Genomic DNA, 23,530 nt, shown 5'->3' on the forward strand with positions numbered 1-23,530 from the left:
AGCACCTCATAACTGGGCATGACAGTGCACGCCTGTAACCCTAGCACTCAGGAAGTGGAGGAGAGAGCCAGAAGTTCAGGGCCATCCTCAGCCACATCAAGAGTTTGGGGCCAGCCTATATTATGTGAGGCCCTGTCTGAAAAAGAAAACAGAGCCTGGCCTGGTGTCCCCAGACCAGACATATAGGGCTGAGGCTGCAGCTGGCCTAAGTGTGTGGGAGAGCCTCATGGGGCCAGGAGGTAACTGCAGACAGAAGTCTCTCATTCTTCCCAGTCCTGACTCAACATGTGGCAATAGGCCATCCACACAGCAGCCAAAGTGATCTTGAAGATGTAAATCTGTTCCCATCATTCATCAGCAACTGACCCTCGACGCTTCCCCTGGTTTACAAAGTCCAGTGTCCTGGCCTCTCCCACCTCTGTGCTCTTGTCTCTTAGTTGCTGTTTCCAGACACTCACTGCCTCTTAGGCCAGTGTCCCTCCTGTCCTGGGGTCTTGGCCTGGTGACCCCCTTCATTGAGTTAGTGTTCACTGATGCCTCAGATCTTAGCTCAGATCTTTCTTCAGTAGGATTTCCTCCTCAGTCTCAGGCCGTACAGATATGTGATGTGAACTCTTGTGGCTTCCTGCCACATCTTCCATAATACTATCAAAATGCATATTTATATTTCTTTTTCAAAAATTTAAGGGCCTGCAAGATGGCTCAGTCCTTGTTGCACAAACATGGAGACCTGAGTTTGATTCCCAAAAGAACCCATACAATAATGGAATGAGAGAACCCACGCCATAAAGTTGTCATGTGACTTCCACACATGCACCATGGCATGTGTGTCCCCCAAACCATGCACACATACACATAATAATGAAGAAAACAAAACAAAATTGGTTTGGCTTTGTTGCCCAGGATAGCCCCGAACTCTTGGTATAGACTTGTTATCCAGCTTTGAAGGAGGCTAAAGCAGAGAATAATTGATCTCAAGTGTTTAAGGTCAGCCTGGGCTGCATATCTGTATGTCTCTCTGTCTAGCTATCTGTCTGAGACAGTCTAATGATTTGTATCTAATTAACCCACTGTGGCAGAAGTGCTGAAGTGTAACATCTGAGGCAGGTCAGAGAGGCATCTTGGCTCTCTTTGTGGATGTTCCCTTTCAAAAGACAGTTGTCAGCCAGTAGTGGTACAAGACTTTAATCCCAGCACTTGGGAAGCAGAGGCAGGCAGATCTTTGTGAATTTGAGGCCAGCCTGGTCTTCAAAGTGAGATCCAGCATATGCTTTTTATCCTAGCATTAAAGAGGCTGAGGCAGAAGAATTGCCATGAATTCACGGCGAGCCTAGACTACATAGCAAGACTGTCACAAAAACCAACCAACCAACCAAAGCCACCAATTTGCCCAGAATGCAGAATCAAAGGATAGTTGCCATGCTATGAGCATACCAGGGTCACAGAGAGAGCTACATGAAAGTTAGTGAGAAAACTCCACTGAGAACTTGGCCCAAGATCGGCACCAACTGCTAGACATGAAGTACAGAGGCCTTTACTATGCTTCTAGGTCTTAGGCCATTTCCCATTGCTAAACCAAAATACCAGAATATGAATACTTTATAAAAACAAGATGTTTATTAAGCTCACAGGTTTTGAGCCTAGAAGTCTAAGACTTTCAAGTTCTGCAAGAACTGCATTAGACCCTTCCAAGGACAATGTCCCTAGCAATCCAATTCCCTCTGATTAGGCCCCACTTTCTAACAGGTCTATTAGAAACATCTTCACACTGGATGCTAAGCTTCTAGCACACGAACATGATCAGACCACATACAAACCATGACACCATATGATTACAGCCATATGAGACTGAGTAGGGGTTGCCGTGCTGAGCCCAGTTTCTCCTGGAACCATGAGAGGTAAATGATTATTGCGTGAGTCACTGAGTTTGGGGATAAGTTCAGCATCCATAGACTACTGGAAAAGAGCTTAGTAAATACTTCATTGTTTTGTTTGAGACGGTCTAGTTAACCTAGGTTGGTCTTGAACTCATGATCCTCTTGTCTTAGGCACTTAGGCGTGAGTACTGGCATGGCAGGCCTATACTCCAATACCTAGCTCCAATAAATGCTTGGAGTGAATAGAAGTAAAATGGTCTGGCTATCTGTGGCTGTGTTTTGAGCTCCGTTTTTCCCTCCCCAAGAGATCCAGAGATTTGGGGAGTCTAGTTCAATATCTCAAAGGCTAATCCGTGTTGTTGAAAACCACCCTTGGTGGGGTGAGGCAGGAAGAACTCTGCTCCAAGCAGGAGTCATGGTGGCATTGGAAAGGTATCTTTGAGGCTCAGTTAGTAGAGTGTAGCCATCTGCAGGAAGCCCTGAGTTCAAAGCCCTGAGTTTGATCCCAAACATTGCATGAACCTTGTGATCCCAGCCTCTGGGAGGGGGAAGCAAGAAGATCAGGACTTCAAGGTCATCCTCAGCTATACAGCAAGTTCAAAACAGACAAGTCCCTGTCTCCAAAAAAAGAAAGAAAGAAAAGCGTCCGCTCACTGTGTGCTTTTACTGCTGAACCCATGGATAGTTTCAGAAGAACAACAGCAATTTTGCACATTTCCAATGTGCTCTTCCTGGGGAGACATTCCCAGACTCTGTCTTTTATTAGATTCTCAGAAGAATCTGTGGTCAGGACACATTAAGAACAATTTTCTGGTCCAATTATTTCAGTTTTTAGGTCAAGAAATAGATCCTACTTCCTTCTGGAAATAATTCTGGATAAAAGAAAAAAACTGTAAAAAATAGACTTATGAACTGGCAAGAAAACAAGAAATATTCAAGCTGAAAATATTTATAATCTCACGGCAATCTGAACTATGAAACTGTCTTTTGCCTTAAGGACATATTTATTTATTTCTATAATTTTACTTTTTCTTTCTTTCCTTCTTTCTTTCTTTCTCTCTCTTTTTTTTTTTGTTTTGTTTTTGAGACAGGGTTTTTCTGTGTAGCCCCTGGCCATCCTGGAACTCACTCTGTAGACCAGGCTGGCCTCGAACTCAGAAATCCACTTGCCTCTGCCTCCCAAGTGTAGGATTAAAGGCGTGTGCCACCACTGCCTGCCTATAATTTTACTTTTTACTATGGTTAAGAAACATGAAATCTGTCTGGGCAGTGGTAGCACATACCTTTGATCCCAGCATTTGGGATTAAAGAGACAGGCAGATCTCTGAGTTCTTAGACAGACAGGGCTACACAGAGAAACCCTGCCTTGAAAAACCCCAAAACAAAAGAAAACACCCACTATGAGATCTGCTGATGTGGTAGCTATACACACACTCACAGCTCTTAGGGAGCTGAGGCAGGAGCGTTCCCACAAGTTTCAGGGTGGCCTAGGCTATAGAATTAAAAATGAAAAAAGAAAGAAGGAAACAAACAGACCAAAAAAAAAAAAAAGCCACCAGATCTTCAGTGTTTAATTTGTTTGCTTTTTGAAATAGAGACTCACTCTATAGCCCTGACTGTCCTGGAATTTGATATGTGGACCAGGCTGACTTTGAACTCACAGACATACATTTGCCTCTGTCTTCCAAGCACCTGGATTAAGGTGTGGCACTATGCTCATCTTAAATGTTTGTGTGTGTGTTGTTCACATTTATTTATTGTGTGAGTGCACACATAAAGAAGTCAGGGAAGGACTTGTGGGAGATTCCTCCTATCATGTGGGTCTTGGGTACTGAACCCAGGTCAGCAGCAAGTTCTTTTAACCAATGAGCCATCTCTGCAGTCTTGAGACCCCATCTAAAAGAAGATAGGAGAGACACCTGAGGTTGTCCTCTGTTCCACACACCTACTATGGCATGTGCCATCCACATTCACACAAACACTACAGGCAAACTTTTTAAAGACATATATTTTACAAAGTTGCAAATAAGAAAAAATAGATAGGAAAAAAATGTTGGGAGCAGTGATGCACGTGTGTAATCCCAGCACATGGAAGGCAGGGTAGGAGGATTGTGAGTTCGAGGCCAACCTGATCGAGAGCGTGAGAACCTGTTTCTAAAATCAGAGGCTTAGAGCCAGGTTTGTAGCTTGGTATTGGAGCACTTGCCTAGATCTAGTCACGTCCAAGGCTCTTCTCAGTAAAGGAATGCATGAATGAATGGTGTGTGTGTGTGTGTGTGTGTGTGTGTGTGTGTGTGTGTGTGTGTGCGCGCTCACGTGCTCGAGCATGACTGCACGTGCCTGTGCAGGTCAGAGGACAACTTCAATTGTCATTAAGTGCTGCCACCGCTGCAGCCTCTGCCTCCTCCTCCTGTTTCTTTAGTCTTTTGAGGCAGGGTTTCATTTTGTATCTGAGGCTGGCCTTGAATTTATAGAGACCCACCTGCTTCTGCCTCCCAAATTCTGGGATTAAAGGTGTAAACCTCCACACCTGGCTTAAGTTCTTTCCACTTTTTATGTGAGGCAAGTCTTTTTATTGTCCTGGAATGTCCCTAAGTAGGCTAGGTTGGCTGGCCAGCAAGCTTCTGGCATCTGCCTATCTCCACCTCCCATCGCACCATCTCTGGGATTACAAGCAAGCCCTGACACGCCTGCCTTTTTATGTGGGTTCTCGCGGTCAAACCCGGGTGCTTGGGCTTGTGAGACAGCACTTTTCCAACTGAGTTCTCTCTCTAGTCTCTGTAATTTCTAGTTCTAAAGCCTGGAGCTTTCCCACTTGCCAATTGTCCTTCCAGTGTGCCCTCAGTAGGAAAAACAAACCCGAAAGGACCACATTTCCCCAAGGTGGAGGTGGGGGAGTGGTGGGGCAGGGGAGTGGTGGGGGCAGGGGAATACAGAAAGGTGGGGGAAAGCCTTGCCAGTTTTAGAAGGAAGTATTTCAGGGGGTCCCTCCCCTGTATCTGTAATATGGAACAGCCTGGAGGTTGGAGTAGTGGTAGGGGAGGTTTGTGGCCTGAAGAAGCTGGAAGCTAGCCTGGAGACTTCCATATGTGTTAAAGGCATGTGCTAAGAGGGAACTAGCTGCCCCCATTAGCCTATAGGGGGAGAATAGGGAGGGGTGGCTCCTCCCAACAGGCAGAGCCAATTCCCAAGTTTCTGAGGAACTGTAAGCTTTTTTCCACTAGCACTCCCTTTTTATCTCTTCAGAGTCTAGCCTGAGCTGAGCCCAGGCTGTCATTCTGTAGGTTGAGGGCCAACTTGGAGCCTATCATCCATCTTTGCCCAAACACTAGCGATGGAGGGCTGCAAGAAACCTTCAGAGCAGCCTCTCCTGCAAGCACAGTTCCCCCGAAGAAGGTAGTCATGTCTTGCTGTGGCACAAGTCACTTGTGGACCAACCAAGTCCCCTAGCCCTAGGCTTGTTCACTGTCAGTGAAGAAAGTGGGCTGAAAGACTGACGTGGTTCTCCTGCTGCCTACCTTCCTCTGGGCTGTGGAAGCCCCTTCCAGATGCCCCACTCCCCAGGAGGAGGAAAGGAGATGCCAACTGTCCCTATCAAGCCACAAATCCATCCTTACCTGCACAGCCCAGGCAAGATACTTTCTCCACACATGGTGCTCTAGTGAGTGTGGCCTATTAGTTCCCAGGGCAAAGAGAAACATGATGGGAGCAGGGTGGCCTGGATCCCACATCCCAGGCTTTCATGACTGACAGTCGGGGCCTGGGACAGAGCTAGTGGCTCCCATGTGGGCAAGGCTGGCTTAGGAACTCTGGACTTAACCATAAGGACTCTGATTTCCCTCTCTCTGTCTCTCTGTCTCTCTTTCTCTCTGTCTCTGTCTCTGTCTCTCCTCTCCTCTCTCTCTCTCTCTCTCTCTCTCTCTCTCTCTCTCTCTCTCTCTTGCTCTCTCTCTATCTCTGTCTCTCTCCGTCTCCATCTGTCTCTCTCTCTCTCTCTTCCTTACAGTGGGGCATAAACTGGGGGAAATTGGTAGTATGGTATTTTTGAACATCAAAACAGAAACAGAGAGTCATCTTGGAAAGGGCTTTTCTAGCCCGGGACTAGGTACTCTGTGTGTGTGCACATGTATGTTCATGTGCAATGCACATGTGTGTGCGGGCACACGTGTGAGCATACATGTCTTAAACAGAGCTCAACCCTGGGTGTCATCCCTCAGGAGCCGTGTGCTTTATGTTTTGAGACAGGGTCTTTGGGACCTATCATTTGCCAGTGAGGCTGGCCAGTGAGCTCCTAGGGTCTGCCTGGCTCTTCCCCAGGGCTGGGAAACTAAGCATGGATCACTGTACTTGGTTTTTTTGTATGAGTGCTGGGAATCAAAGCCAGGTTCTCCTGCTCAAGCACTTTCCAGACTGAGCGAGCTATCGTCCCTGCCTTCTGGGTGCTTTCCACAGCTCCTTGGTGACCAAACCTTGTGGTCTGAGAGCCTCACAAACGCCTGGCAAAATAAGCATTGTGGATCTCCCCATGAGACAGATGCAGCTCACAGAGGCAGAAACACATGCCAAGGTCAGAGACTAGATGGGATGGGTGTGGCCGGGGTTTCAGATGGAGCAGAGTCACAGAATCTATGCTCCTTGTGGGACCGTGAAGCCTTCGGGCAGCCTGGGAACTCAGTCCATTTCTGGCACCTCTCTTTCTAAGGCTACATTGTGACTGCTCCAAGGCCTAGAGTGTGGAGAGGTCACCTCTCCTGGTTCAATCCTGGGTTCCTCTCACTGGAAAGGCACACCCCTTTGGTGACGGGGAGGAAGCATTTTTGAGGTGAAATGTTGTCTAACAGCTAGGAATGGAAAATATTAAAAGTCCAATGGCGCCAATGAGGTTCGTGCCAGAGCCAGAAAGTACAGAGAAAAGGAGGGAACATCCTTGTTATTGAGGACCCAGGGGTTTTCAGGGGCTCAACTACCAGCCACCCACACCCTGTATCCCCCAGGGCCATCTGTATCTTCAGGAATAGCCCAAACCTCTCCTGGGCCAAAGGTAGGCCTTGCTACGTTGACTTGAGAGAAATCTCTGGTTCTGTTAGGTTTGGTTTATCCCATACTCTGGGAAAGGCAAAGAACACAGTAATGTGGGCAATGGTTCATGGGCTATCTCAGTGGAGGGAGGGAGAGGCCAGGCTAGCTCACTCCACACATATTCTGAGCTTCAGGTATGAATGGCAAGAATGCCAAGGTGTTTTTTTTCTGTGGGGCCTCTCACTATCGAGGGGCAAGCCAGGAAAACCATGTCAGTATGATGTGACTACAGTTCTTCTGGAGGAGTGCTCAGGAATTGTGGGACAGAAGAGGGACCACTGGCTTAGCCTGAGGAAAGGGCAGATCTTGGAGCAAGACTATTAATAGAAAATTGAAGGCAATCTCAGAAATCTAGAGTCTGAGTCTGTGTTCTTGGAAGTGTCTCTGTGTGTTTGGGGAAAGATTTACATACAGATGCAGGCCCATGGACTGAGCCTCCCCACTTAAACTGCAGGAGAAACACGGGAGCCTGAGGGAGTGTGAAGGGAACCCACCCTAGGTCCTCTGCCAAAGCTGCCAGCGCTCTGAACATGCAGCCATCTCTCCAGCCCTCTTTTCGAGGGCATTTTAGTGAGATGATTGCTCAGGAGATCTGAGACATGCTAGAAGGGGTCTTGAAACTACTGGGAGATGACATGGAGCCAGCCTCTGTTCCAGGAAACTGTCACTATGGAACAAATGACCCCAGCCCATTGCCGTATATGATAACTGTTTATTATGCCCGACAGACTCAGTAGCTCAAGAGTTCATGCAGGACTTGACTGGATGATTATTCTCTTTCCTCTTTCTTTCCTCCATTTTGAATACTCCTTGGTTTTATAGACAATTGTTTTTTTTTTTTAACTATTTATTTAACATGTGTATGTCTACATGTCCATGGAATGGAATGCCATGTGTGGGTGCCCACAGAGGTCAGATGTGTGGTATAGACAGTTGTGAACTGTCTGATTGATTTATCAGAACTGAACTCCAGTCTTCTCTAAGATCAGCACTCTTAGCCACTGAGCCATCTCTCCAGGCCCAAGTGTGTTCTTACAGTCTTAAAACTTTTTAAAATTTATAGGAATGTTTTGCCTGTATGTATGTTTGTATGCTTGCTGCTCTTAGAAGACAAAAGAGGGTATCAGATTCCTGGAACTAGAGTTACAGATGATTGTGAGCCACCTTTGGTAGTTATGAATCAAATCTGGGTCTTAACTGCTGAGCCATCTGTCTATCCCCTTAAACTTTTTAAAATTAATTTTTATTTGTATATTTGTATATGTATATATGTATGTATGTATCTGAGTGGCTATGTGCACATGAGTTCAGGTGTCCGAAGAGCTACTCAACATGTTTACAGTTCCAATTGTGTTCTTTGAGGCATTAACAAGCCCACTTAATGAAACTCCGCTGGTGGATGAACTGGTATAAGAAGCCCCAAGACAACATCACTCAACTGCAGCCTTGGCGGTGATGTCTGGAAGCTGGGCTCAGTGGGGTCTGTTGACAAGAGCTGCCACACTGGGCTACTTTGGTACAATGAATGGTCTGATGGTAATTAGACTTGACTTCTTACATAGCAGTTGGATCTCCCTAGAGCAGTGGTTCTCATGGCTTTCGTTTGACCCCTTTAGGGTCACCTAAGACCATCAGAAAACATGAGTATTTACATTGCAATTCATAATGGTAGCAAAACTACAGCTAGGAGGTAGCAGCAAAAATAACTTTATAGTTGGGAGTCACCACAACAAGAACTGTATTAGAGGGTCACAGCCTTTGGAAGGTTGAGAACCACCATACTAAATGACCCCAGAGAGGAAGCTGTACAACAGGGATGTCGTGAGGCCACTTTAGACTCGAGGTGTGAGAAATTCAACTCTACATCTTGAGGTGGAGTAGTGGAGTCACTCACAAGGCTTTAGTCCCAGCACTCCGGAGGCAGAGGAAGGCTGAGGTCTGAATTGGAGGCCAGCCTGGTCTACAGAGTTCCAGGACAGTCAGGGCTACCCAGAGAACCCTATCAGCAAACCAGAACCAAAACCAAAGAAAAAGGGTGCTATAATGGAAGCCACTTTTGGAAAATGCAGACTGACGCCTCCTTGAACAAAAAAACAGGAAGGTTTTTTTTTCCACAAAGCAGTTAAGACGGGGAGAAGGGGCTGGAGAGATGGCTCAGTGGTTGGTTAAAGAGCACTGGGTGCTCTTCCAGAGCTGCTGAGCTGAATCTCCACAACCATCTATAGTGTGGTCTGATGCCCTCTCCTAGCATGTAGGTGTATATGCAGATAGGACACCCATACATAAAACAAAACAAAAAAAATAATAATTCTTAAAAAAAAAAACAACACAGGGAGAGAGAACAGTTCTTAAGACAGTGTCTGTGTGCCTGGATGTAATTTCAGAAGCCTGATGATATATGCCTGTAATCCCAGCACCTGGGAGATTGGGTCAAGACTGATACAAGTCCAAAGCCAGACTGAGCTGAAGTATAAGACTTCATCTTAAAAAATAAAGTAAGGCCTGGGGCTGTGTCAGTTGATAGAGCTTGCTTTGTATGCAGGAAGCTCTGGGTTTGAGCCTTAGCACTGCATAAAACAGGGCGGGCCAGGTGGTGAGCATCTATTCTCCTAGCATCCTGGGGGGCAGTGACAGGAGGGACAGAATCTGTAAAGCCTCCTCAGGCCACAGGACAGCAACCATGGCGGGGTGGAGTTCTAGTGAAGGGGTGGAGGATCAAAGACTGTTAGAGACAGATCAACACCATCCTCTAGTGTCATCAGGACCAGCCCACCCCCACCTTCCCTGACAAGCTTCTTCCCCAACAGCAGAGTGGGGATCCTTGACCATAGGTTTTGGCCTCAGAAGACCAGCTAAGCTGGGTCCCATACTCTGCTGCTGCCTGGGCAGGAGTAGGGGTGATAAATGAATTTCCAGTGTGTTCCAAGCAGAGGATTGGAGCTGAGTGCAGACAAGCTTGGCTTGCGGAGGTCCCAGATGGCTGACCCATCCAGACCAAGCCTTGGATAGTTCAGGCCTGTGGCCACCTCCCAAGACCTTCTGTCCTGGGGTCCTGGCTGCGGCAGCAGTCTCTTCCATGGGAGGAGATCTTGGAGAGGATTGGGAAGGCTCAGATTCCTGAAGTCTAGTTTTGTGTAGCTCACAGCTGTCTCCCTTGAGGAAAAGAAAGGCCTATGGGGGAATGGAGGGGCAGGAGCTGGGGGAGGGCCCAGGGATTCCATGCCTTCTTCTCCTCTCTGTCTATCTTACTAAAATCCAACCTCAGTAGTCACACTGCTTTTCTGGCAAGCCTCCTGCCCCACAGCACAGCTCCTTGATAGGTCATGTCTCCCCTTCTCTCATGCCTGCTGTGTTTGCTCTCCATGTGTGAACAGACCTTGCTGTTCTACCCTAGAGCTGGAAGGACCAGACGCTCACTCAGCCCAAAGCTCTTAGCAAGGTTGGAGATAAAGAGGCTCAGGATTGCTGGGTATGCTGCTAATCCACGGCCACACATCAGAATGAGTTGTAGGACCAGGACGAGACTTCTGAATCCCAAGTTCTTCTCTTTCACCTGCCCTTTATTTTAATGATTGTAGCCAGGTCTCCATCTGTCTTTTCCTCAGACTATTCACATGGGCTTTATTCATTTCATACTGTCAGAGTCTGAGCTGAGGACTGAGGATGTGGCTCAGTTGGTTGAGTGCTTGCCAGATATGCGCCAGGCACTGGGTTCGATTACTATCACTGCATAAACCTACATGGCACACTCCTGTAATTGCAACACACTGGAGATGAGGCAGAAAGATCAGGAATGCAAGGTCATCCTGGGCTACAAAACAAGTTTGAGGCTAGTCTGGGGTTATAACAGCAACAACAAAAACAAGCCTAGTTGGGTGGTAGTGGCCCAGGTCTTTAATCCCAGCACCCAGGAGACAGAGACAAGTGGATCTCTGAGTTTGAGGCTAGTCTGGTCTAGTGAGTTAGGCCAAGATAGCCAGGGTTCACAGAGAAACCCTATCTCAAAGAAACAAAGCCAAAATAAAAAACCCAAGCTTTGGCTGAAGCCACTTCATGAATTGGCTCTGATGAATTGGGCCAGACTGGAGCCAGCCACAACTACAGTGCCTGTTGGCTAAGGTCTGGGTGCTGGACTAGAAACCAGGCTCCATAAGAACAAGCCAAGCAGATCTGTGTCCTATATCAACTCCAGAGCTCTGTCTCTCCTCTCAGCCCATTGTCCCAGATGAATTCCAGAAGAAGCCCAGTTTCTGAGCTTCTGCTTACACACCGAAGAAGGGAGAGATACAAGAAGGCATGAGCATGCACATCCACACACTACTGATGAGAGGATCTGTCCTGCTGTGGGAGGATCGTGGGACCTGATCCTCTGAGTGCAGCGATATGCCTGTGGTGGTTAATACTGTCAAGCTTACAGGATCTGAACTCACTTAGGCGACAAGCCTCTGGGCATGTGTCTGAGGAAGTTTCTGAAGTGAGAGTTAATTAAGACAAGTCCCACACTGAATGTAGGAGGTATCATTCCATGGCATGGATCCTGGACTAAATAGAGAAAAAGCGGTTAAGCAGTAGCATCCGTCTTTCTGCTTCCTGATGTGACCAGCCACCTCAAGTTCCTGCTGCCATGCCTTCCCTGCCGTGATGGACTGTACATTCTTATACTGCAAGCCAAAAGAAACCCGGTCTCTCTTAAGTTGTTCTTATCTTGGCCCCAACAACGTGAAATTTAACTAATACAACGTCCTTCTTGTGGCCTCCCACTATCCAGCTGAGCTAGCCACTTCCTGTGAAGAAGAGCTCAGTCAGACTTTGAGAGTGACCTTATTCCTTGCTGTGGAAGGAATCCACCTCCATGTGTTGGCCTGGGACAGGCAGCCCACCCAGGCCACCTGGATGAGGCTGTGACATGAGGCAGGATTCAGGAGAACCCCTTCTTATCTTCTACTTCTGGCTGGGGTTCTTTTTTTTGGGGGGTGAGGTTGAGACAGGGTTTCTCTGCATACCCCTGGCTGTCCTGGAACTCACTCTGTAGACCAGGCTGGCCTTGAACTCAGAAATCCGCCTGCCTCTGCCTCCCAAGTGCTGGGATTAAAGGCATGCGCCACCACACTGTTTTTTTAACCAAACTCTCAAAATGTGGTCTGAGGACCACCAGCTCCATAGCAAAACCAAGTCTCATGTTCTGAGTTAGAAACTCTGGGGATGGAGCCAAGAAACCTGTATTTTTTTCCCCCTTAAATGTATGTGTGCATGTGCCTGCATGAGTACATGCGCACCATGTGCGTGTCTGGTGTTCATGGAAGCCAGAGGGTGTTGGATGCCCTGAAACTGCAGTTACAGGTGATTGTGAACTGCCTGATTTGGATACCGGGAAAAGAAGATCGGTCTTCCGGAAGAACAGTAAATGCCCCCACCCCCACCCCCGAGATGAGGTTTCTAACAGAGCCCTGGCTATCCTGGAATCAATTTGTAGACTGGGCTGGCCTCAAACTCACAGATATCTTCCTGCCTCTGGCTCCTGGGTGCTGAGATTTGAAGGTGTATACTTCCACCACCCCCAGGCTCCTGAGTGGTGACTTGTGTGTGTGTGTGTGGGGGGGTTTGAGACAAGAACTCATATAGCCCAGGCTAGATTAAGTAGATTAATACTCCCCATATAGCTGAGAATGATTTTTTGTTTTGTTTTGTCTTTTGTTTTTTCGAGAAAGGGTTTCTCTGTATAGCTCTGCCTATCCTGGAACTCACTTTGTAGACCAGGCTGGCCTCGAACTCAGAAATCTGCCTGCCTCTGCCTCCCAAGTGCTAGAATTAAAGGCGTGCACCACCATTGGCTGGCTATTTTTTTTTTTTTTAAGATTTATTTATTATATGTAAGTACACTGTAGCTGTTTTCAGACGTACCAGAAGAGGGCATCAGGGCATCAGATGGTTGTGAGCCACCATGTGGTTGCTGGGATTTGAACTCAGGACCTTCAGAAGAGCAGTCAAGTGCTCTTAACAGCTGAGCCCGAGAATGATCTTGTACTCCAGGTTCTCCTGTCTCCATCTCTAAGTTCTGTGATTACAGGTATGTCCCAACATACCTAGTCTATGCAGTTGGATTGTTAATGTTAGGCAAATGCTCTGCTAATGGAACTCCATCCCCATTTCCTTATAGCTGGTTATGATGGTTCCGAAGTTAGATATCCTAGCCATGGCCTAAGACAGTAGGCAGCTTCAGGCTGAGAAGCCTTAAACTTCAGGCAGCAGTTTAGTCACCTGTGGGTAAGGCTTGCAGGTAGACATACACACACACACACACACATACATATACACACACACATATACACACAGACACACATATACACATATACACACACATACATATACACACATATATACACACAGACACACATATACACATATATATACACACATACATATACACACACATACACACACACATATATACACACACATACATATACACACACATATACACGTACATATACACACACATATACACACACACATACACACACACACACACATCTTACAGAGTCTCAGTGGGTGTGGGGAGGCACACAAATGGAAGTGGAGAGAGAAATAAAAATGAACCATTCGACTGGGCAGTGGTGGTGCACGCCTTTAATCCCAGCACTTGGGAGGCAGAGGCAGGTGGATTTCTGAGTTCGAGGCCAGCCTGGTCTACAGAGTGAGTTCCAGGACAGCAACCGTGTCTCAAAAAAACAAGAACAAAAAACAAACAAACAAAAAAAGAATGAATCATTCTTTCCAGGTGACATCCTGTACCTTATAGCCTTTGTCCCTCATCCCTTCCTAGGGTCCCTGAGTGCTCCTTCAAAGGCCAGAGAAGCTGAGTCAGTGCCCAGTAGAGACCCAAGCATACCCTTCCACAGAAGCTGCGGTGACTTATGTGCCAAAGAGTTTCAGAGTAAGTGTTAAGACCTTGTTGTGCATAGGCTGGCCAGCTGGGGCATGTGGAGGGTCAGCAGACAAAGCTTAGACCAGCTCACACCATCCCAAGCTATAAAATACTGCTCAGATGGAGAATTCTCCTTAGCCCTTTCCCAGGACTGAGTCCTATATCCTGTCTCCCTCCTGATCCCTGTCTCTCTGATATAGACTGTGCCGCCCAGGCTGTGGCCCACTTGGGTCACCACTGCTCTGTGGCATCCTCCCCCACCACACCCCCATATCCCTAAGGATCTTGATGTTAAGTTCTTGCCCCTGAGAATTGCTGGAGATGTGGGGAAGGGAGGGAGCCTCACGCTCAGATCTGGTTTCACTGTTGCTGCTGCTGTTGCTGCTTCGTGGCTGGCTGCCACGGGCTGAGCCACCAGCTGTGCTATATAAGACGGCAGGACTGCTGGAGAGGTGAAGAAGTCTTGGACCCCCAGCTAAGAGTCTTGTTCAGGACACGGTGAGCTCCAAACCCAATCTCTTACCCCATCCCTGTGTCTCACTACCTGGCTCTGCTCCTACCCCCATCCCTAGATACCTCATTGTTCTTTCTTTGCTGGCTAACCACAAAAAAGAAAAAAAAAGATGCCTCTTTCTGCTTCATTCTCTTTTGCTCCTCATTATCCAAAGTCTTCCCTCAGCCTTGCTTACCTGAAGTCACAATGCCCCCCAAGTGGCCCCATCTTGGTCTCTATATCTTTTCCTCCCGTGGCCAGCCACTGTGCACTGTCCGGGAACTCCAGGGAACATCCGCTTGGGTAGCCTGAGAGTCAGGCCTCTTCGGAGGAAATGGTGGGCTGTAGAGAGCCTCTCTGCTGGCTGCCAGATGGGAAATGGCTTTTCCACAAGGTGCCTCAGGCCACCCTGGCCTCTTCCACAGACTTAAGAGCTGGATCTGGCTGTTTAGGTCTGCTCAGAGCCTTGGAGCTTGGAGTAGCTTGAACCAACTGGTATAGTGGTCTCAGGGTGAGACAGTCTGCACTGTGGATGTGCTTGTCTCTGGAGACATACAAAAACTCAAAGGATCTTTTTCTTCCAGAAAGGAGACATCTTCTTCCCTTTTCTCTGCACCGGACTTAGTGATTAAAGGTAACTTTTTTTTTTTTTTTAAAAGAGAGAGTCTTGCTCTGGCTAGATAGCCAAGGCTATCCTGTAATGCACTATAGTAGCTCAGGCTGGCCTCCAGCTCACAGCAATCTACTTACCTCAGTATCCCAAGGGCTGGGATTGCACTTGGGAATCCTACTCATTGGAGTAATTTTTTAGATTAAATTCTGGGTTGGCCCTAACTCTGGGGGAGAAAAATACCCAGCTGAGAAGGAGCCTGGGCCACCATGTCCACCCCGTGGTTCTTTAACATTATTTCTTGGCATGTTTTCTTCTCCCTACTCCTGTAGCCCTAACTCCATGTTCCCGGTTATTGGGAGCCCTGGGTGCTCACTACACACCCATTCAGTTCTCTTTAGCTGGCTCCTGGATATGGTGCTCCTAGCCAGGTTGCAAACAAGCAGGCCAGAATGGGATCCAGCTGTGGCCGATGCATGTCTGGGAATGTCCTCTTAGAGGTGGTTCGGCTGAAGCATTGGTGGCTTTCAGCCTGCCTGCCCACCCTAAGAGGGCTCACTGTGGCTGGGGCCAGTACTGCACGGTCTTAATATGTAGCCACCTACGCAAAACTGTGAGCCCCATTAAAGGGTAGCCAGAACAAAAGTCTGGGGCTTGAAATTGATCAGGAAGTTACCCAGCAGCTGCGGGAAGTAAGCCTCTTACTGTCAGGGACTTCCTTATCTCTGTCCTCCCTTGTGGGCTGTGTGCCGTGGAACCTGGCAGTTTTAGAACCTGGGTCCTGCTTGTTTGGATTCAGATCCTCAATTCCTATGTCTCCCAAGCAGCTCAGTTTGTTAGTTCAAGCACCTGTCCTTCCGTAAGACCCTTCCCTTCATCCTAGACAGGTCTAAAGCTATGTCTACTGGAGCGGTAAGAGATGTGACCCAGGCTTGGGATGTAGCTCAGTTGGTAGCCTGCTTGCCTAGCTTGAAATGCCTGCTTGCGTTTCATCCCTAGCATCACGTAACGCCAGTGTACAAACCCGTAGTCTCAGCACTCAGAAGACGGAGGCCAGAGAATCACAAGTTCAAGGTTATCTTTGTGTACGCATGAATTTGAGGCCAACCTGGGCTACAGAAGACCACATCTCAAAAATAAAAGTGATTCAGGAGTGTGGGATATGATACCCTTTGCTTCTTCGCAGATCATTGGCTCTATGAAACATCCCCGGGGAACCACAGGTCCAACTTTGTGAAGCAGTGTCACCTATCTGTGACATTTCTACGGGGCCTGAGGGAGAGATGGCAGCAATCAAGACCTGGCTACTCTGGTTCCTGGTTCTTGAGGTCACCACTGTGCTGGGTATGCACCAAGTCTCTGCTTGCTCCCATAGCATCTGCTTGCCACAGTGAAGTTATTTCTGTTCTGGGACCCAACTGTCCATGCATCTGCCTGGCCTGAAGACTTGAGGCTGTTTGACAGTTTGTATCCTGTTTCCATTTCAAATTTGAGATTGTTCTTAGTATTGAAATTCATAGAACAGAATCAAACAGGCGAAGTGAATAGCCACTCCTGGGGAGGGAAAAAGAAAGATAGGAAAGGTTCTGCCCCTGCGTACTAGATTTAAGTCTAAGCTTTCTGGTAGCCAGAGCAAAAAAAAAAGAAAAAAGAAAAGAAAAGGAAAGGAAAAAGAGAAGGGGGAGTCACAGGGGAACTGTGACATTCCCAGAACCAAGTTTCAGGTTGGTCCGTTTTCAGTCGCATGAAAATTCTTCCTATGGCCGGGCAGTGGTGGCGAATGCCTTTAATCCCAGCACTTGGGGGGCAGAGACAGGCGGATTTCTGAGTTCGAGGCCAGCCTGGTCTACAGAGTGAGTTCCAGGACAGCCAGGGCTACACAGAGAAACCCTGTCTTGAAAAACAAAACAAAAAGAAAAAGAAAAAAGAAAAAGAAAGAAAATTCTTCTGGCAAGAAAACTCAGTTTTCTTTATACCCCGAAGCCAGATTTGATGGACACACAGAAACCCTTCTGGTTTCCTTGCCCTCTGCTCCCATACTCCGATGACTGGAAGATCAGAGAGAAGGTGCCTGCTGGAGCTGCTGAGCTGCTGCACTCACTCTTTGGAGATCTCTCACTCTTCCATCTCCTTGGCCTGCCTCCCCTTGGTTCTAATTAGAGGGCTAATGCAGAGCACTCACAAGCCTCTTTTAAAGCGGTATGCCCCGCAGGCTCCTGGCCACAGAAACAGGAACAAAGGCAGCCCTTGCACTGTGCCAGCCCTGTGTGTGCCCACCTCCTGCCTAGCCCTTTCCACCTTGGCAGCTGCTGTTTGTGAAGATGATTAACATTCAGCCATCTGAGGGGAAATCAGATTAGGTTGATTAAACGGGCTCCCATCACCCCAATTAAGCAGCATAGAGAATTCTGACTTGGCTCCTTGCCTGGGAGTTAATTGCCTTTCAAAGCTTTTGCAGGCCTCTGCTCTCTCTTCTCCTGCTTCTGGAGTCTTCACCCCAGCTTTACATAGAGAAGGGCTGGAGAAGGCTGCCCCTGTCCCGAGGACTCTCTGCTCATCCTCAGGTCGGAACAATAAAGACCGCAGCCCAGTTAGTTCATTGAGTCCTTTGTGGGATGGTGGATCTCGGTGCCAACGCGTCAAGGGAAAGGGACTTCCACTCTTTGCCAGGCGCTGAGCTAGAAGAGCTAACATTTACTTAGTATGCTAGACAGTGTTCTGAGGTGGTGCTTCTCAACCTTCCCTTTAATACAGTTCCTCTGGTTATGGTGACCCCCAACCATACAATGATTTTTGTTGCTATCTCATAACTGTGATTTTGTTATGAATTGTGATGTTAATATAAGGTATGCAGAATATCTAATATGCAAAACCCCCAAAGGGTTGCAACCTATAGGCTTAGAAACACCATTCTAAGTGTTTTCTTTGTTTTTGTTTTGTTTTGTTTTGTTTTTTGGTTTTTTGAGACAGGGTTTCTCTGTATAGCCTTGCTGTCCTGGAACTTACTCTGTAGACCAGGCTGGCCTCAAACTCAGAAATCTGCCTGCCTCTGCCTCCCAAGTGCTGGGATTAAAGGCGTGTGCCATCACTGCCCGGCAACCATCCTCTTTTATAAAAGAGAGAGTAGACAGGGTTAGGTGGGTTAAACAGCCTGCCTGAGTTAGTTAAGAAACGGTGGCAGATGGGGCTGGAGAGATGCCTCAGCGGTTAAGAGCACTGACTGGTCTTCCGAAGGTCATGAGTTCAAATCCCACCAACCACATGGTGGCTCACAACTATCCTAATGAGATCTGACGCCCTCTTCTGGTGTGTGTACTTAGATATAATAATAAGTAGATCTTTAAGCCAGAGCGAGCAGGGTTGATTGGAGCAAGCAGAGGTCCTAAATTCAAATTCCCAGCAACCACATGATGGCTCACAATGATCAGTACAGCTACAGTGTACTCATATATGTAAAGTAAATAAATAAATCTTAAAAAAAAAAAAAAACAGCAGAGTGCACAGCTCTCTTGAGAGACGTTGGTGTCTCATTTCATTGGACCCTCAGGCCAGCAGCACCCTATGAGAGGGAATTCGTTTCCCCTTTATAGGAAAGGAAAATAAAGCCCCATACAGACTCTCTGGCAGAAGTCTCTGACCGAAGTATCTGTTTATGTAATGGGTTTCATTATGTTATTATGTCATCATGTGTATGGTACATCTTACTCAAATTAATTACCTTTGCCCTCTCTGATCCCCCCTTTATACCTGTTTATCCTCCCTTCTTTCCTTTTCTTCATTTTTTTTGGAGATGGAGTCTCACTATGTAGCCTGGTACTCCTAAGTGCTGCCATTAAAGGCATGCACCACTATGCTTGGCCTCCTTTTCTTTTTTCTCTTCTGTCTGTCTGTCTGTCTGTCTGTCTCTCTGTCTGGCAGGGTTTCATGTAGCTTAGGCTGGCCTGGAACTTACTATATAGCAGAGGCTATCCTTGAACCTCTAACCTTCCAGCTTATAGCTCCCAGGTGCTAAGATTACATGCATGTAATGATGTATTGTCAGGTCTAGCTGTTCATCCATTTCTAGAAATACTGAAAAGGGAATTACCGATTGTCAAGCATGTCCTCCATGCCAGCCTCAGTGTGTGTTTATGGGAAACAGGCTAAGAAACAAAGCTTTTGGGAGTTTTACAGCAGTGAGTGGCGGAGTGGGGATCTGGGCCCGTGCTTAGGGTTCATGCTACATCCACTTCTCCTGACCTTCCTCTTCATCTTCAAGCCCTGTGAGCCCTGGCTTCTCTTCTTCTGTCCTACAGGGAGACAGACGGTGCTTACCCAGTCAGTGAGAAGAGTCCAGCCTGTGAAGAGGACCCCTAAGACCCTTGCCAAGCCTTCTGACACCCAGGAGAGTGAGTCGCCACTGGATCGGGGAGGGTTGGGATGAGGTCTTTGCTGAGCTTGCTGGGTAAGTCTCTGAAGCCCGGGTTCAGGATGTTAGGATTTCCTGGAAACTTCATTTTAACCAGACACTTGACTGTTCTCTCCAGATGGAGTAGAAGAAAGCTCAGAGTCAGGAGGCTGCCTGATGTATTCCAGAAATGGGGTGTTTACGTGCTAGAGCTGGTGGGGAACAAAGGGGTAGATGAGGGTGTAGAAATAGCACAGGAGTCTCACCAACGCCCTAACTGCCTGGCTAAGAGCTTTTTAATGCCAGGGAATGCTGTGGCTCAAACCACATGGGAAAAGCTTGCCCCATGCACAGTGTTAGAAAGGGGGGAGGGCTAGAATGGGAGAAAAGAGAGATTAGACAGAAAACTCACTGGCATGGTCCACCAGACTGAAGAGAGCTGCAATGGAGGGCTCCAAATTGTGAGAAAGGAAGGACTGGAGAGTTGCTAGAGACATAAGGGGTGGTGTGGGATGTGGGAAGTGGGGATTGAGCAGAAGCAGGAGGGCACCAGGGATGCATCAGGAAAGGATAGCTGGAGTTCACCTGCTATTCAGGGATGGTTCCTCCTCAACCTGGCTCTGTCTCTCAGGTCCTGGAGAGTGGACAACTTGGTTTAACATCGACCACCCAGGTGGTCAGGGTGACTATGAACGACTGGATGCCATTCGCTTCTACTATGGAGAGCGTGTGTGTGCCCGTCCCCTGCGGCTAGAGGCCCGGACCACTGACTGGATGCCCGCGGGCAGCACTGGCCAGGTGGTTCATGGCAGTCCCCGTGAGGGCTTCTGGTGCCTCAACAGGGAGCAGAGACCAGGCCAGAACTGTTCCAATTATACAGTGCGCTTCCTCTGCCCACCAGGTGAGTCTGAATGGCTGTAGGCAGCCCTGGCCTCCCAGGAGCCTTTGCGAAGGCGCAGGCGAGGCCACGGTCTGAACAGCACATACCTGCATACGCTCTCAGCCTCTTATCTTTAGTGAGATAGATCCCGGAGTTGCTCTGGTCAACTGGTTGTGTTGAATTCTGGTGACTCAGTAGGGAAGACAGTGCTCTGAGTCTTCTGGGCTTTGAATCTCTAGCTTACTGTGTGCAACTGTTATTTTTGTGATACTGGGATTGAACCCAGGACCTTACAATAGGCAAGCCTACAGAGCAACATCCTAGCCTTCTACTATTTTATTATTTTAAATAATGAGATACGGTTTCTCTAAGTTGCCCAGGAAGGTCTTTTTTTTTTTTTTCTTTTTTTGGTTTTTGGAGACAGGGTTTCTCTGCGTTGCCCTGGCTGTCCTGGAACTCACTCTGTAGACCAGGCTGGCCTCGAACTCAGAAATCCGCCTGCCTCTGCCTCCCAAGGGCTGGGATTAAAGGTGTCCGCCACCACCACCCTGCTGGGAAGGTCTTAAACTTGTGATTTTCCTTCCTTGTCTGATTTTCTTTCCCAAGTAGCTGGTATTACAAGTATGTGAAACCAAACCCAGTGCTCATGGAGCCCAGGCTGGCCTTGGACTTCCTATGTAATCTTGGATGACCTTGAACTTCAGACTCTCCTTCTGCCACCCACCCTCCCCACCCCCACCCCACAAGTGCTGGGATTTTAGGAACGTAACACTCCACCTACAGCCTAGGGCTCCAACGAGGAGCTTTATGTGTATCAGGCAAGCATTCTTTGAGCTACATCCTTCTCCCTCTGCCCTCCTCCTTCTCCCTTTAAAGGGAGAGATGGGGTCTCACTATGTAACCTTAGCTGGCCTGGAAATCATTATGTAGCCCATGCTATCCTTGAACTGCTAACCCTCCTGCATCTCTCCAGGATGCTGGGATTGTGGTCCTGTGCCTCCATCCAGGCTGATCCTGAAGCCACGATCCTCCTGTTTTGCCTGGAGATTACCACTTCTGGATTGAGACATTTTTCTGTGTAGCCCTGGTTGTCCTGGAACCCATTTAGGCTAGCCTCAAACTCAGAAATCTGCCTGCCTGCCTGCCTCCTGAGTGCTGGGATTAAAGACAAGTGCCACCCCTGCCTGACTGCTACTGGCCTCTTACATGTGAGACAGGCCTAACAGGGTATCTTCAGAGTTTCAAGTTAAACAAAAAAAATTAAGTTTTGGTTTTGCTTTTTTTTTTTTTTTTTTTTTTTTTTTTTTTTGGGACAGGGTTTTCTCTGTGTAACCCTGGCTGTCATCCGCCTGCCTCTGCCTCCCAAGTACTGGGATTAAAGACATGCGCCACCACTGCCCAACTTGTTTTTGCTTTTTCAAGACAAGGTATTTTCTGTGTAACAACCCTGGCCTTCTTTTTGTAGAACAGACTGGCCTTTGAACTCACAGAGGTCTGCCTGCCTCTTTTTGTTTGTTGTTTGTTTGTTTTTTAATTTTGATTTAAAGTCTCACTTTAGTTTAGGGTTGCCTCAAAAACTTACTATGCAGTACAAGCTAGTCTGTAAAATTCATCTGCCTCAGGTCTCCAAGTTCTGGGAAGACAAGTGTGTCCTTCCATTCATAGGAGTTTTGATGAAAATTATGTAAGACAATGAACGAAGCAGTTGACTCCAGGTTGGCTAAATGTCAGCTGCTGCTACAATTTCTGTGTGCAAGATGCTGGCTGCCCTCACTGTCCAGCCCTGACAGTTGATCTTTGAGGCATCACTACCTTAATAGGATACGGGAGGCTCAGAGAAGACATTGTTGTCCACTAGCTACACCGCTAAGTGCTACACAGGGATGTGAACCATCCCCATGTTTTGGAATCTACGTTCTTTAAATCCTGCTCCATCCATGCACTAAATAGTGCAGATATTAAGCAGACAGCTACAGGCCTGAACTCTGGATGGGTACCCAGCCCTGGGGCTCTACCTGTCTGTACAGATTAATGCTGCAGGACCAGGTGCCTGTAATGCTTGTATGCCGTTGAGGAGCCCAGCTGGTCTCTACAGCAAGGGTTGGCCCTCCTTTTTATTCACACTATGTAGAAGCGAGGTGAGGCCTTAGAGAGAAAGAGTCTGGCTATTCAGGTCATTATAAACTACAGACCCTGAATTCCCAGGGAACCTGTCTGCAGGAAGAATGTAGTTGTTTCACACTAGGGCTGCCAACAATATAATCCTACAAGCAGTGCTGGCACCACCACCCCCCCACACACACACAAAAAAGAAAAAGAAAAAGAAAAAAAAGAAAACCTTTCACCCATGGATTGCCTCTGTGCAAGCTTTAAAGCCATTGCCTCTTCAAGACTTTGACTTTCCTTGTTAGAAAAAAAATCATTGTAGGGCCGAGGAGTGGTTCAGTTTGTCAAGTGCCGGCTTAGCATCCACAAAGCAACAGGTTTCATCTCCAGCAACACCTAAACTGGACATACGGTAGCCGGCCTCCTTATAATGACAGTACTCAGAAGATAGAGGCAGGAGGATCAGACATTAGAGGCTAGCCTCGGTTAATGAGACTGTCTCAATATTATTTTTACTTCATTGCAATAAATATAAATGTCCCTGATATTTATCAATAGGAACCTTGTGCTCCATCACCAGAGATGATATAACCTTGAGGCCAGACTTCCTGACCCAGTCCCCTGGGGGAGAAAGTGACTCCTGCTGGTCTCAATCTTGTAGGGTCCTTGCGACGAGATACAGAGCATATCTGGAGTTCCTGGTCTCCCTGGAGCAAGTGCTCAGCTGCTTGTGGTCACACTGGGGTCCAGACCCGTACCCGCACCTGCTTGGCACAGACAGTGTCGCTCTGCAGTGAGGCCACGGAGGAGGGCCAGCTCTGCATGAGCCAGGCCTGCACAACAGGTATCTCCCTCCCTCTGGGCACTGAGCCTCTGTGGTAGGTGGGATTGAAGCAGCCCTGTGTGCTGAGCACGAGGACCACCGTGAGACTGAGTTGCCTGTTTACTCATTGAGTCCTAACTATGCATGTCATTTGCTCTGACGGGAGACACAGGACAGCTAAGAACACAGTGTATTGTCAATGATTACAGCTTAAGAAAGCAACCGGGCAGTGCTAGTGCAAGCCTTTTAATCCCTGTACATGCAAGGCTGAGGTAGGGAGGATGGAAGCCACCCTGGTCTACAACGTGAGTCGCAGGACAGCCAGGGCTATGCAGAGAAACCCTGTCTTG

The 23,530-nt window shown here is 47.7% G+C and overlaps 1 protein-coding gene and 1 long non-coding RNA gene across 2 annotated transcripts in view; one reads left to right on the forward strand and one right to left on the reverse strand.

Annotated features, from left to right (window-relative positions):
• The window catches only part of LOC116072498, a 47,437-nt gene that overhangs the window by 18,916 nt on the left and 4,991 nt on the right, over positions 1 to 23,530 (reverse strand). The gene's annotated exons all lie outside the window — the stretch shown is intronic.
• The window catches only part of Cilp (cartilage intermediate layer protein), a 15,617-nt gene continuing 6,360 nt past the window's right edge, over positions 14,274 to 23,530 (forward strand). The window contains exons 1-6 of the mRNA XM_031343963.1: positions 14,274 to 14,379; positions 14,959 to 15,008; positions 16,171 to 16,328; positions 19,280 to 19,372; positions 20,003 to 20,272; positions 23,019 to 23,201. Of these exons, the coding sequence (XP_031199823.1) occupies positions 16,268 to 16,328; positions 19,280 to 19,372; positions 20,003 to 20,272; positions 23,019 to 23,201 (607 nt within the window). The 5' untranslated portion in view covers positions 14,274 to 14,379; positions 14,959 to 15,008; positions 16,171 to 16,267. The remainder of the gene's footprint in view (positions 14,380 to 14,958; positions 15,009 to 16,170; positions 16,329 to 19,279; positions 19,373 to 20,002; positions 20,273 to 23,018; positions 23,202 to 23,530) is intronic.

The sequence above is a fragment of the Mastomys coucha genome, unplaced genomic scaffold, assembly GCF_008632895.1.
Source record: "Mastomys coucha isolate ucsf_1 unplaced genomic scaffold, UCSF_Mcou_1 pScaffold23, whole genome shotgun sequence".
NCBI classification, from domain to species: Eukaryota; Metazoa; Chordata; class Mammalia; order Rodentia; family Muridae; genus Mastomys; species Mastomys coucha.